General features: G+C 47.7%; 1 protein-coding gene across 1 annotated transcript in view; it reads right to left on the minus strand.

The window, feature by feature from the left end:
* The window catches only part of LOC139272251 (matrilin-4-like), a 74,033-nt gene that overhangs the window by 18,388 nt on the left and 40,432 nt on the right, over nt 1-15,213 (minus strand). Inside the window, exon 9 of the mRNA XM_070888582.1 lies at nt 2,253-2,375. Within this exon, the coding sequence (XP_070744683.1) occupies nt 2,253-2,375 (123 nt within the window). The remainder of the gene's footprint in view (nt 1-2,252; nt 2,376-15,213) is intronic.

Consider the following 15,213-nt stretch of genomic DNA (forward strand, 5'->3'; position numbering starts at 1 on the left):
CCATAATATGGTAGAATTCGTTATTAAGATGGAGAGTGACACAGTTAATTCAGAGACTAGGGTCCTGAACTTGGGGAAAGGTAACTTCGATGGTACGAGACGTGAATTGGCTAGAATAGACTGGTGAATGATACTTAAAGGGTTGACGGTGGATAGGCAATGGCAAACATTTAAAGATCACATGGATGAACTTAAACAATTGTACATCCCTGTCTGGAGTAAAAATAAAACGGGGAAGGTGGCTCAACCGTGGCTAACAAGGGAAATTAAGGATAGTGTTAAATCCAAGGAAGAGGCATGTCAATTGGCCAGAAAAAGCAACAAACCTGAGGACTGGGAGAAATTTAGAATTCAGCAGAGGAGGACAAAGGGTTTAATTAGGAGGGGAAAATAGAGTATGAGAGGAAACTTCCTGGAAACATAAAAACTGACTGCAAAAGCTTCTATAGATATGTGAAGAGAAAAAGATTAGTGAAAACAAACGTAGGTCCCTTGCAGTCAGATTCAAGTGAATTAATAATGGGGAACAAAGAAATGGCCGACCAATTAAACAAATACTTTGGTTCTGTCTTCACGAAGGAAGACACAAATAACCTTCTGGAAATATTAGGGAACCGAGGGTCTAGTGAGAAGGAGGAACTGAAGGAAATCCTTATTATGCGGGAAATTGTGTTGGGGAAATTGATGGGATTGAAGGCCGATAAATCCCCAGGGCCTGATAGTCTGCAACCCAGAGTACTTAAGGAGGTAGCCCTAGAAATAGTGGATGCACTGATGATCATTTTCCAACAGTCTATCGACTCTGGATCGGTTCCTATGCACTGGAGGGTAGCTAAAGTAACACCACTTTTTAAGAAAGGAGGGAGAGAGATAACGGGTAATTATAGGCTGGTTAGCCTGATATCAGTAGTGGGGAAAATGTTGGAATCAATTATTAAAGATGAAATAGCAGCACATTTGGAACGCAGCGATGGGATCGGTCCAAGTCAACATGGATTTATGAAAGGGAAATCCTGCTTGACAAATCTTCTAGAATTTTTTGAGGATGTAACCGGTAGAGTGGACAAGGGAGAACCAGTGGATGTGGTGTATTTGGACTTTCAAAAGGCTTTTGACAAGGTCCCACACAAGAGATTGGTGTGCAAAATTAAAGCACATGGTATTGGGGGTAATGTATTGATGTGGATAGAGAACTGGTTGGTAGACAGGAAGCAGAGAGTCGGAATAAACAGGTCCTTTTCAGAATGGCAGGCAGTAACTAGTGGGGTACCGCAGGGCTCAGTGCTGGGACCCCAGCTATTTACAATATACATTAATGATTTGGATGAGGGAATTGAGTGTAATATCTCCAAGTTTGCAGATGACACTAAGCTGGGTGGCAGTGTGAGCTGTGAGAGGATGCTAAAAGGGTACAGGGTGACTTGGACAGGTTAGGTGAGTGGGCAAAAACACGAAGGCAGAATATTATCTGAATGGTGGCAGATTAGGAAAACTGGAGCTGCAGCGAGACCTGGGTGTCATGGTACATCAGTCATTGAAAGTTGGCATGCAGGTACAGCAGGTGGTGAAGAAGGCAAATGATATGTTGGCTTTCATAGCTAGGGAATTTGAGTACAGGAGCAGGGAGGTCTTACTGCAGTTGTACAGGGCCTTGGTGAGGCCACACCTTGAATATTGTGTTCAGTTTTCATCTCTTAATCTGAGGAAGGACATTCTTGCGAGTGAGGGAGTGCAGCGAAGGTTCACCAGACTGATTCCCGGGATGGCAGGACTGACATATGAAGAAAGACTGGATCGACTAGGCTTATATTCAATGGAATTTAGAAGAATTTCATAGAAACATAAAATTCTGATGGGACTGGACAGGTTAGATGTAGGAAGAATGTTCCTGATGTTGAGGAAGTCCAGAACCAGGGGTCACAGTCTAAGGATAAGGGGTAAGTCATTTAGGACTGAGATGAGGAGAAACTTCTTCACTCAGAGAGTTGTTAACCTGTGGAATTCCCTACCGCAGAGAGTTGTTGATGCCAGTTCATTGGATATATTCAAGAGGGAGTTAGATTATGGCCCTTACGGCTAAAGGGATCAAGGGGTATGGAGAGAAAGCAGGAAAGGGGTACTGAGGTGAATGATCAGCCATGATCTTATTGAATGGTGGTGCAGGCTCGAAGGGCCGAATGGCCTACTCCTATACCCCGGGAGGCCGGAATTTCTGCCCCATTAAGTCGTGAGGTGGATAGCGAAGGACATACCCAGGCAAGTCTTTCCGTCGGGGTTCAGTATGTATCCTTTCCGACATCTGCAGAGGTAACTGTCTTCTGTGCTCACACAGTCATGTTCACAGTTGTGCCTGGCCAGGACACAGAAGTCAATTCCTGTAACGTGGGCAGAAAATAACGTGATTTACAACACAATAAGGCAGCTGTTACTGTTCTCTCCGCAGTCACGGTATTATAAACAGATTTGAAAGAAATCACAAGTGAACATCTAATGACTTTCCGTACGTACCCCTAGGAATTCAGTACTACAATCTCCCCCACCCCTCAAACAAAAAGCAGACTTGTGCCGTTTTGAGTTTTCAATAGAGGTCTTTAAGATTATGAATGGTTTTTGTTGTGTAAGCAATAACTGTTAGACTGAGTACTATTTAACTCCAAGAGGTATGAACTTGGCTCTGCTTTATTAAGGCCCAAAGTGACTAATCTACAAAATGGCTGGCCTTTTATACTTGGGCTGCACACACGTGCGTGCAGCCCAATGGCCTCCAACAGTGACGCCATCTAGTGGCTAGTGATCCCAAAAGTACATACATGACAATACCACACTCTGAGATATTAACACAGTCTTTTACAAATTGAGACGGTCTGGTGTTTTACACTCCCGGGTTGACCCTCTCAGTTCAATTCTGGCCTTGGGTGAGTGTTCAGAGTCTGTTGTGACTGGTGGCAGGGTGGCTGACCTGGTGGGAGTGGCAATGGCCATGTCAGGGATTGAAATTCCCCGATTCACTGATGACCACCGAGTCCTTTGATGACTGGGGGGGTAGGTTTCTTGGTCGTTGATTGTCTCTTCCTCCGACTGTTCCGGTTCGTCTGTGTGCCACAGCTTTGTCTGATCCATATGTTTCCTGCATCTTTGCCCATTTCTGAGCTTGACAATAAATACTCTGGAGCCCTCCTTGTCCATGACAATACCAGCGATCCACTTAGGTCCCTGACCATAATTCATGGCGAGGAGTCGGGAGGTGGAGCGGCAGTTCGTGAGGCCTACAAGAGGCCAGCGTCGAGTTGGGAGGCCCAGCATCGAGTTGGGAGGCCCAGCATCGAGTTAGGAGGCCCAGCGGGGAGACAGGAGGCGGAGTGGCAGTGTGGTGAGGCCTACAAGAGACCAGCGTCGAGTTGGGAGGCCCAGCATCGAGTTGGGAGGCCCAGCGGGGAGACAGGAGGCGGAGCGGCAGTGTGGTGAGGCCCAGCGGGGAGACAGGAGGCGGAGCAGCAGTGTGTTGAGGCCCAGCGGGGAGACAGGAGGCGGAGCAGCAGTGTGGTGCGGCCCAGCGGGGAGATGGGAGGCGGAGCGGCAGTGTGGTGAGGCCCAGCGGGGAGATGGGAGGCGGAGCGGCAGTGTGGTGAGGCCCAGCGGGGAGATGGGAGGCGGAGCGGCAGTGTGGTGAGGCCCAGCGGGGAGATGGGAGGCGGAGCGGCAGTGTGGTGCGGCCCAGCGGGGAGATGGGAGGCGGAGTGGCAGTGTGGTGCGGCCCAGCGGGGAGATGGGAGGCGGAGTGGCAGTGTGGTGAGGCCCAGCCGGTGCAGCTGCAGCAGGGATGCAAAAAAGTAGAAAGAAATCGAAAGGTGACGTCACAGCCAAGGGGGTAAGTGATTGGCTGGTGATTGGTAAGTAGTTTTTCTTTTTCTTTTCTTTATCAATGAGTAACCATTAGCATTGTTGTTGCCAATTTAAGTTTATCTAGGGGTTAAGTCATGGCAGGACAGCTCTGACACGTGTTATGCTCCCCCTGTACTATGTGGGAAGTCAGGGACGCTTTCGGTGTCCCTGATGACTACGTGTGCGGGAAGTGTATCCCTGACACACCGCATTGCGGCACTGGAGCTGTGGGTGGATTCACTCTGGAGCATGCACGCTGCTGAGAATGACGTGAATAGCACGTTTAGTGAGTTGGTCTTACCGCAGGAAAAGGGTCCACAGCCAGATAGGGAATGGAAGACCAACAGGAAGAGCAGTGCAAGGAAGGTAGTGCAGGGGTCCCCTGCGGTCATCCCCCTGAAAAACAGATACATCGCTTTGGGTACTGTTGAGGGGGATGACTCTTCAGGGGAGGGCAGCAGCAGCCAAGTTCATGGCACCATGGGTGGCTCTGCTGCACAGGAGGTCAGGAAAAAGAGTGGGAGAGCTATAGTGATAGGGGATTCGGTTGTAAGGGGAATAGAAGGGGAATAAAAGGGGAGGTGCAAAGAGACCTGGGTGTCATGGTACATCAGTCATTGAAGGTTGGCATGCAGGTACAGCAGGCGGTTAAGAAAGCAAATGGCATGTTGGCCTTCATAGCGAGGGGATTTGAGTACAGGGGCAGGGAGGTGTTGCTACAATTGTACAGGGCCTTGGTGAGGCCACACCTGGAGTATTGTGTACAGTTTTGGTCTCCTAACCTGAGGAAGGACATTCTTGCTATTGAGGGAGTGCAGCGAAGGTTCACCAGACTGATTCCCGGGATGGCGGGACTGACCTATCAAGAAAGACTGGATCAACTGGGCTTGTATTCACTGAAGTTCAGAAGAATGAGAGGGGACCTCATAGAAACGTTTAAAATTCCGACGGGGTTAGACAGGTTAGATGCAGGAAGAATGTTCCCAATGTTTGGGAAGTCCAGAACCAGGGACACAGTCTAAGGATAAGGGGGAAGCCATTTAGGACCGAGATGAGGAGGAATTTCTTCACCCAGGGAGTGGTGAACCTGTGGAATTCTCTACCACAGAAAGTTGTTGAGGCCAATTCACTAAATATATTCAAAAAGGAGTTGGATGAAGTCCTTACTACTAGGGGAATCAAGGGGTATGGTGAGAAAGCAGGAATGGGGTACTGAAGTTGCATGTTCAGCCATGAACTCATTGAATGGCGGTGCAGGCTAGAAGGGCCGAATGGCCTACTCCTGCACCTATTTTCTATGTTTCTATGTTTCTATGTTTCTGCGGCCGCAACCGAGACTCCAGGATGGTATGTTGCCTCCCTGGTGGAAGGGTCAAGGATGTCTCGGAGCGGGTGCAGGACATTCTGAAAAGGGAGGGTGAACAGCCAGTTGTCGTGGTGCATATAGGTATCAACGATATAGGTAAAAAACGGGATGAGGTCCTAAGAGACGAATTTAGGGAGCTAGGAGTTAAATTAAAAAGTAGGGCCTCAAAAGTAGTAATCTCAGGATTGCTACCAGTGCCACGTGCTAGTCAGAGTAGGAATCACAGGATAGCTCAGATGAATACGTGGCTTGAGCAGTGGTGCAGCAGGGAGGGATTCAAATTCCCGGGACATTGGAACCGGTTCTGGGGGAGGTGGGACCAGTACAAACTGGTACAAGCCTGCACCTTGGAAGGACCGGAGCCAATGTCCGAGGGAGAGTGTTTGCTCGTGCTGTTGGGGAGGAGTTAAACTAATTTGGCAGGGGGATGGGAACCTATGCAGGGAGACAGAGGGAAGTAGAATGGGGGCAGAAGCAAAAGATAGAAAGAAGAAAAGTAAAAGTAGAAGGCAGAAAAACCTAAGGCAAAAACTCTGCAGTTTTGGTCACCTTACTTAAGGAAGGATATAGTAGCTTTGGAGGGGGTACAGAGACGATTCACTAGGCTGATTCTGGAGATGAAGGGGTTACCTTATGATGATAGATTGAGTAGACTGGGTCTTTACTCGTTGGAGTTCAGAAGGATGAGGGGGGATCTTATAGAAACATTTAAAATAATGAAAGGGATAGACAAGATAGAGGCAGAGAGGTTGTTTCCACTGGTTGGGGAGACTAGAACTAGGGGGCATAGCCTCAAAATATGAGGGAGCCAATTTAAAACCGAGTTGAGAAGGAATTTCTTCTCCCAGAGGGTTGTGAATCTGTGGAATTCTCTGCCCAAGGAAGCAGTTGAGGCTAGCTCATTGAATGTATTCAAATCACAGATAGATAGATTTTTAACCAATAAGGGAATTAAGGGTTACGGGGAGCGGGCGGGTAAGTGGAGCCGAGTCCACGGCCAGATCAGCCATGATCTTGTTGAATAGCGGAGCAGGCTCGAGGGGCTAGATGGCCTACTCCTGTTCCTAATTCTTATGTTATTTAAAGCAAAAAGGGCCACATTACAGCAAAATTCTAAAGGGGCAAAGTGTGTTAGAAAGACAAGCCTGAAGGCACTGTGCCTCAATGCGAGGAGTATTCGGAATAAGGTGGATGAATTAACTGCGCAGATAGCAGTTAACGGGTATGATGTAATTGGCATCACGGAGACATGGCTTCAGGGTGACCAAGGCTGGGAACTCAACATCCAGGGGTATTCAATATTTAGGAAGGATAGACAGACAGGAAAAAGAGGCAGGGTGGCATTGCTGGTTAAAGAGGAAATTAATGCAATAATAAGAAAGGACATTAGCCTGGATGATGTGGAATCGGTATGGGTTGAGCTGCGGAATACCAAGGGGCAGAAAACACTAGTGGGACTTGTGTACAGACCTTCAAACAGTAGTAGTAAGGTTGGGGACAGCATCAAACACGAAATTAGGGATGCATGCAATAAAGGTACAGCAGTTATCATGGGTGACTTTAATCTACATATTGATTGGGCTAACCAAACTGGTAGCAATGCGGTGGAGGAGAATTTCCTGGAGTGTATTAGGGATGATTTTCTAGACCAATATGTCAAGGAACTAACCAGGGAGCTGGCCATCCTAGACTGGGTGATGTGTAATGAGAAAGGACTAATTAGCAATCTTGTTGTGCACTCTTCCCTTGGGAAGAGTGACCATAATATGGTAGAATTCTTTATTAGGATGGAGAGTGACACAATTAATTCAGAAACTAGAGTCCTGAACTGAAGGAAAGGTAACTTCGATGGTTTGAGGCGTGAACTGGTGAATGACACTTAAAGGGTTGATGGTGGATAGTCAATGGCAAACATTTAAAGATCACATGGATGAACTTCAGCAATTGTACATCCCTGTCTGGAGTAAAAATAACACGGGGAAGGTGGCTCAACCGTGGCTAACAAGGGAAATTAAGGATAGTGTTAAATCCAAGGAAGAGGCATATAAATTGGCTAGAAAAAGCAGCAAACCTGAGGACTGGGAGAAATTTAGAATTCAGCAGAGGAGGACAAAGGATTTAATTAAGAGGGGGAAAATAGAGTATGAGAAGAAACTTGCCAGGAACATAAAAACTGACTGCAAAAGCTTCTATAGATATGTGAAGAGAAAAAGATTAGTGAAGACAAACATAGGTCCCTTGCAGTTAGATTCAGATGAATTTATAATGGGGAACAAAAAAAATGGCAGACCAATTGAACAAATACTTTGGTTCTGTCTTCACGAAGGCAGCCACAAATAACTTTCCGGAAGTACTAGGGGACCGAGGGTCTAGTGAGAAGGAGGAACTGAAGGATATCCTTATTAGGCAGGACATTGTGTTAGGGAAATTGATGGGATTGAAGGCCGATAAATCCCCGGGGCCTGGTAATCTGCATCCCAGAGTACTTAAGGAAGTGGCCCTAGAAATAGTGGATGCATTGGTGATCATTTTCCAACAGTCTATCGACTCTGGATCAGTTCCTGTGGACTGGAGGGTAGCTAATGTAACACCACTTTTTAAAAAGGGAGGGAGAGAGAAAATGGGTAATTATAGACCGGTTAGCCTGACATCAGTGTTGGGTAAAATGTTGGAATCAATTATTAAGGATGAAATAGCAGCACATTTGGAAAGCAGTGACAGGATCGGTCCAAGTCAGCATGGATTTATGAAAGGGAAATCACGCTTGACAAATCTTCTGGAATTTTTTGAGGATGTAACTAGTAGAGTGGACAAGGGAGAACCAGTGGATGTTGGTATTTGGATTTTCAAAAGGCTTTTGACAAGGTCCCACACAAGAGATTGGTGTGCAAAATCAAAGCGCATGGTATTGGGGGTAATATACTGACGTGGATAGAGAACTGGTTGGCAGACAGGAAGCAGAGAGTCAGGATAAACGGGTCCTTTTCAGAATGGCAGGCAGTGACTAGTGGAGTGCCGCAGAGCTCAATACCCTGCGGCACTCCACTAGTTCCAGTTCTTTACAATATACATCAATGATTTGGATGAAGGAATTGAGTGTAATATCTCCAAGTTTGCAGATGACACTAAACTGGGTGTCGGTGTGAGCTGTGAGGGGTAAGAGGCTGCAGGGTGACTTAGACAGGTTAGGTGAGTGGGCAAATGCATGACAGATGCAGTATAATGTGGATAAATGTGAGGTTATCCACTTTGGGGGCAAAAATGCGAAGACAGAATATTATCTGAATGGTGGCAGATTAAGAAACGGGGAGGTGCAACGAGACCTGGGTGTCATGGTACATCAGTCATTGAAAGTTGGCATACAGGTACAGCATGCGGTGAAGAAGGCAAATGGTATGTTGGCCTTCATAGCTAGGGGATTTGAGTATAGGAGCAGGGAGGTCTTACTGCAGTTGTACAGGGCCTTGGTGAGGCCTCACCTGGAATATTGTGTTCAGTTTTGGTCTCCTAATCTGAGGAAGGACGTTCTTGCTATTGAGGGAGTGCAGTGAAGGTTCACCAGACTGATTCATATGAGGAGAGACTGGATCAACTGGGCCTTTATACATTGGAGTTTAGAAGGATGAGAGGTGATCTCATAGAAACATACAAGATTCTGACGGGATGGGACAGGTTAGATGCAGGTAGATTGCTCCCAATGTTGGGAAAGTCCAGAAGGGGACACAGTCTTAGGGTAGAGGGTAGGCCATTTAGGACTGAGATGAGGAGAAACTTCTTCACTCAGAGAGTGTTAACTTGTGGAATTCCCTGCTGCAGAGAGCTGTTAATGCCAGTTCATTGGATATATTCAAGAGGGAGTTAGATATGGCCCTTACAGCTACGGGGATCAAGGGGTATGGGTAGAAAGTAGGAAAGGGATACTGAGGGAATGATCAGCCATGATCTTATCGAATGGTGATGCAGGCTCGAAGGGCCGAATGGCCTACTCCTGCACCTATTTTCTATGTTTCTACGTTTCTATGTTTCTATGTAGTACATATACAAGATCATTTACAGGAATATCGCGTGACACAGCTGCGCGATCATTATATCCTTGTAGATTTTTTCTTCTATATTCAACATGATTATTCAAGTCAGAGTGTACAAGAGCTAGCTTGGTCTTAAGACCCCTGTTCATCATTAGTTTGGCAGGCGAGACACCAGTAAGCGTGCGTGGTCTTGTCCTGTAACTAAGCAGTATGCATGACAGGCGGGTCTGTAATGACCCTTGGGTTACTCGCTTCACACTCTGCTTAATGATTTGGAAAGCACATTCTGCTTGCCCATTGGATGCAGGTTTGAACGGTGCTGACCTTACATGTTTGACACCATTGAGTTTCATGAACTCTTGAAACTCCTGACTGGTGAAGCACGGTCCGTTGTCGCAAACAACGATGTCAGGCAGACCATGTGTCGCGAACATGACACTGAGATTCTCAATGGTAGCTGTGGATGTACTGGATGACATGATTATACACTCGATCCACTTCGAATATGTATCCACCACAACTAAAAATATCTTCCCCAGGAAGGGACCTGCAAAGTCTATGTGGATCGTGGACCATGGTTTGGATGGCCACGACCACAGACTCAACGGCGATTCCGCTGGTGCTTTGTTGAGCAGCGTGCAAGTGTTGCACTGATGCACACATGATTCCAGCTTAGAGTCAATTCCCAGCCACCATACATGAGACCTGGCAATGGCTTTCATCATTACAATGCCGGGATATGTGCTATGTAGCTCACATACAAATTTCTCTCTCCCTCTCTTGGGCGTAACAACACGATTGCCCCACAGTATACAATCCGATTGAATACACAGTTCGTCTTTGCGAATGTAAGGTTTGGTCTCCTCGCACATTTGCTTGGGTATGGCAGACCAATCACCTTTGAGGATGCAACTCTTCACCACCGATAAAATCGGGTCCTGGCTGGACCAGGTCTTAGCTTGTTGAGCCGTGACAGGGGTTCCTTCACTTTCAAAAGCATCCATAACTAACAATAGATCCGCCGGTTGTGGCATTTCCACCTCCGGTGTGGGCAACGGCAGACGGCTCAAAGCATCGGCACAATTCTCGGTGCCAGGTCTATGGCGAATGACATATTCATAAGCAGATAATGTCAGCGCCCACCTCTGGATGCGGGACGATGCATTGGTATTGATACCTTTGTTTTCAGAGAACAGTGAAATGAGCGGCTCGTGATCTGTCAAACCAGTTCAAGCCGAAGACCAAACAGGTACTGATGCATCTTTTTAACCCCATACACACAGGCTAGTGCTTCTTTCTCTATCATGTTGTAGGCTCTTTCCGCTTTAGACAAACTTTTTGAAGCATACATGACTGGTTGAAGGTGACCTGACTCATTAGCTTGTTGGAGTACGCAACCAATTCCATATGACGAAGCACCACAGGCCAATACTAAATGTTTACATGGGTCATAATGTACCAGCAACTTGCTAGAGTAAAGCAGATTAGTGGCTTTCTCAAAGGCTATGTCTTGAGACGCACCCTACACCCAGTTGTCGCCTTAGCAGCATGTGTAGTGGTTCTAATAAGGTGCTCAATTTAGGTAGGAAGTTACCGAAGTAGTTGAGTAGACCCAGGAACGAACGCAGCTCCATCACATTCTGAGGCTTGGGTGCATGCTTGATGGGCGTGGTGTGTCGCAGCACGCTTGCTCATCTGCGGACATTTGCGCTGGAGATGCCCCGCTCTCAGACAGCCTTTGCAACTATATTGCTTAAATCGGCACTGCTGGTGCCGGTGATTTCCCCCACAACGGCAACACGGAGAAATCGGATGCATTCCCGGTGACGGACTTTGAGCAGCCACAGGTTTCGTGTACGCAGTCGGGTAAGGCCTTGCCATGTGCCGCTCTGCCGAACAACGAATTAATCATATTTACAGTACTTGCCGAGTTTTGATTTTTCACTGATATCTGCTTTAGACTTCTATCCGTCGTCATGCATGACTGAGCGATCGTGATGGCCCTGTTCAAGTCCAACGTCTCCACCGCCAGTAGCTTACGCAGGATCACCTCGTGGTTGATGCCGATTAAAAGAAGTCCCGCAGCATGTCTGCCAACACAGCCCCGAACTTACATGGTCCCGCTAGACGTCTCTGGTCGGCAACGAATTCCGCCGCATTCTGGCCCTCTGAGCGAACGTGCGTGTAAAATCTGTATCTCAAGATGATGATGCCTTCGTCTGGCTTAAGGTGGTCCTGTACCAGTGTACACAATTCTTCATATGTCTTCTCTGTTAGACTCACAGGCAGGAGTAGATTCTTTATCAGACCATAAATTTTCGGACTGCAAACCATGAGGAACACCACCCGGCGCCGATCTGCGTCACTGACCTCCTCCATTTTGTTGGCCACGAAGAACTGGCTCAAACAGCTCACAAAGTCTGCCCAATCTTCTCCTTCCACCAATCGCTCCAACAATCCAATTGTGCTCATTTTTGCATGCAAAGGTTCTTGTTGCCTAGTCACCAAATGTTGTGTGTCCAATAACTGTTAGACTGAATACTGTTTAACTCCAAGACCTTGGCTCTGCTTTATTAAGGCCCAAAGTGACTAATCTACAAAATGGCTGGCCTTTTATACTTGGGCTGCACACACACGGCATCCAACAGTGATGCCATCTAGTGGCTAGTGATCACAAAAGTACAGTTTTGGACCACTGGACCAAGACCTAGCTCTGTCAAGCCCCTGTGGTGTCTGCAACGGCCACCACATGTTAAAAAATCCACGCACAGGCATCTTCCACCCTTCAGGATGTAGTTCTGGACCTGGAATATTAGGTCCTTCATTGAAACACCTGTGAACTTATCCCTTTTTTGATGTGGAAGCAAGTCATCCTCGTTTAGAGGGACTGTCTATGATGATGATGGTTTTGATACAGCAGGCCTAGAGAAGGCGTTGCTGGACTGGGAGCTAACTTATGATGGTGAGTACAGGGGTGATGATGGGTGAACGGGACATTGTGTGAGTTAGGACATGGGCAGCAGAGATTTGGATGAGCTGAAGGTTACTGAGGGTGGAAGATGGGAGGCCGGCCAGGAGTGCGTTGGAATCGTCGAGTCTGGAGATGACAAAGGCAGGGATGAGGGTTTCAGCAGCAGATGGACTGAGGCAGGGGTGGAGACAGGGAGATATTACGGAGGTGGTCTTAGTGATGGGGAGGATATGGGGTCTGAAGCTCAGCGCAGGATCTAACAGGACGCCAAGGTTGCAGACAGTCTTGGGTTGAGAGAAGTGGTGGTGAGGAAGAGCTGGGTGTCGTCCATCAGTGTCTCCAGCTCCATATCAGTGAACCTGTTGGCTCTCCTTGCACCTCTTACACCAGCCAACCTTCCAACCTCCTTCCCCCCCCCTCAGGGCCTTGCTGCAAACCCTTACCGGCATGCTGAATTTCTCAGTGGTGATAACGCTCAAATTAAGACAGCCACACCGCTGAAAAACTCCACTTTGGAAGGGTTCATTAGTGCTGGAAACCCATTTGTTCACTTTTGGAGCTGAATATGGGGTGGCCCAGCCACGGAAAAATTTTGGCGCTAATTTTCACAAAAAGGTGGGGGGGGAGCACCAGCTTTCCAGCGGTACTGAATCTCGGGCCCGATATTTCCACTTACAGGGGAGACCAGAACTAGGGGCCATAAATAAATCCAATATGGAGTTCAGGAGAAACGTCTGCACCCAGAGAGTGGAGAGAATGCGGAACTCGCTGCCACAGGGAGTGGTTGAGGTGAATAGTATCGATGCATTTAAAGCAGCTAAAAAAAAAAACACACGAGGGAGAAAGGAATAGAGGGATATGTTGATGGGGTGAGATGAAGAGGGGGGATGGGAGGAGTCTCGTGTGGAGGATAAACACCGGGACAGACCAGCTGGGTTTCCTTCTGCACTGTAAATTTCTATGTTTCTATATCCTCCAGCCCCTTCTAAGGGCAACTGTGGAAAGACCATAAATCCGGCCTGATCAGTGTCACCCACATTATGAGAAAATATATATTTAAAAAAAAAAATTTCAGACACAGATCAGCCATGATATCATTGAATGGTGGAACAGACTCGAGGGGCTGAATGGCCAATGCTCATAGACTCATAGATGGTTACAGCACAGAAGGAGGCCATTCGGCTCGTCGAGCCCTTGCCGGCTCTCTGCACGAGCACTTCAGCTAGTCCCACTCCCTCCACCCTTTCCCCGTAGCCCTGCGAAATCTTCTTCCTTCAGGTACTTATCCAACTCCCTTTTCCCACATTACAACAGTGACTACACTCCAAAAATACTTTATTGGCTAAAGCGCTTTGAGACATCCAGTAGTCGTGAAAGGCGCTATATAAATGCAAGTCTTTCTTTCTTTTGAAAGCCGGGCTTGAATCTGCCTCCATCTTTTCAGGCAGTGCATTACTGCGTGCAGCTTTGGTCTCCGATTTAAGGAAGGATATACTTGCATTGGAGGCTGTTCAGAGAAGGTTCACTCGGTTGATTCCGGAGATGAGGGGGTTGACTTACGGAGAAAGGTTGAGTACGTTGGGCCTATACACATTGAAGTACAGAAGAATGAGACGTGATCTTATCGAATCATATAAGATAATGAGGGGGCTCGACAAGGTGGATGCAGAGAGGATATTTTCACTCATAGGGGAAACTAAAACTAGGGCCCATAGTCTTAGAATAAGGGGCCGCCCATTTAAAACTGAGATGAGGAGGAATTCCTTCTCTCAGAGGGCTGTAAATCTGTGGAATTCTCTGTCCCAGAGAGCTGTGGAGGCTGAGTCACTGAATATATTTAAGACGGAGATAGACAGATTTTTGAGTGATAAGGGAATAAAGGGTTATGGGGAGCGGGCAGGGAAGTGGAGCTGAGTCCATGATTGGATCAGCCATGATCTTATTGAATGGTGGAGCAGGCTCGAGGGGCCAAATGGCCTACTCCTGCTCCTATTTCTTATGTTCTTATTCCAGTTTTTCCTCATGTCGCCTTTGGTTCTTCTGCCAATCACTTTAAATCTGTGTCCTCTGGTTCTCGACCTTTCCACCAATGGGAGCAGTTTCTCTCTATCTACTCTGTCCAGACCCCTCGTGATTTTGAACACCTCCATCAAATCGCCTCTCAACCTTCTCTGCTCCAAGGAGAACGACCCCAGCTCCTGTTCTTATGTCTGTGCTGACTGTCGATCTGGTTTTTGAACTGCGTTGTTAAATTCATGGGGTGAGAAATTTGGTCGCGCCTGGTTTGGGGCGGTAACCCAGGCGGAGCGGTAAATTTAGCGCCTTGAAAAAGTTAGCGCCCTCTGTCCAGAAATTCGGTCGAAGAGCTGACGGGGCGCTAAATCAGCTGATGCACACTACAGCTGGGGGGGCGCTAATGAGAGTTTGGTCAGTAAATTTGGCGAATTAGATCCTGGGAATAGCCGAGTCTTAAAGGCACGGCATAGTAATGCATCCGTTAAAGTTTTCGCAATCGCTTTTTCTGAAACTGAACTTTTATATCTCTCTGCCGCTGCACACGCGGAGGCTCACGCACCGTGCTGTGTGTAAACGTTGCACTGACTGTGACCTCCGAGGGAAGCGCTTCCTCATCCCTTTAAGTAGCCGCCAGTTAACGACTCTGCGAGCCGGGATCGACCGTTTTCCCAGACGTTGTTATTGGCGGGCGCTCAATGAGGCGCACGCACCGAATTTACCGACCGGGGCGCAAGCGTGGGTGTTGCACCAGGAATACGACAGGACCGGAGCGATCGTCAGCAGCCGGGCGCTAACGGTTTGCGCCGCCGGTGAGCCTCTAACGAATTTTCCGTCGGGGCGCTAAAAGCTGCACACCCGGTCGCTAAGCTCTAACGCTTGCATGAACGCCTCCTCTGGCCGCTAACTGAGGCGTTGGGGGTTGATTTGTGAAGATAGGTTGGGCCTATACT

The sequence above is a fragment of the Pristiophorus japonicus genome, chromosome 1, assembly GCF_044704955.1.
Source record: "Pristiophorus japonicus isolate sPriJap1 chromosome 1, sPriJap1.hap1, whole genome shotgun sequence".
NCBI lineage: Eukaryota > Metazoa > Chordata > Chondrichthyes > Pristiophoridae > Pristiophorus > Pristiophorus japonicus.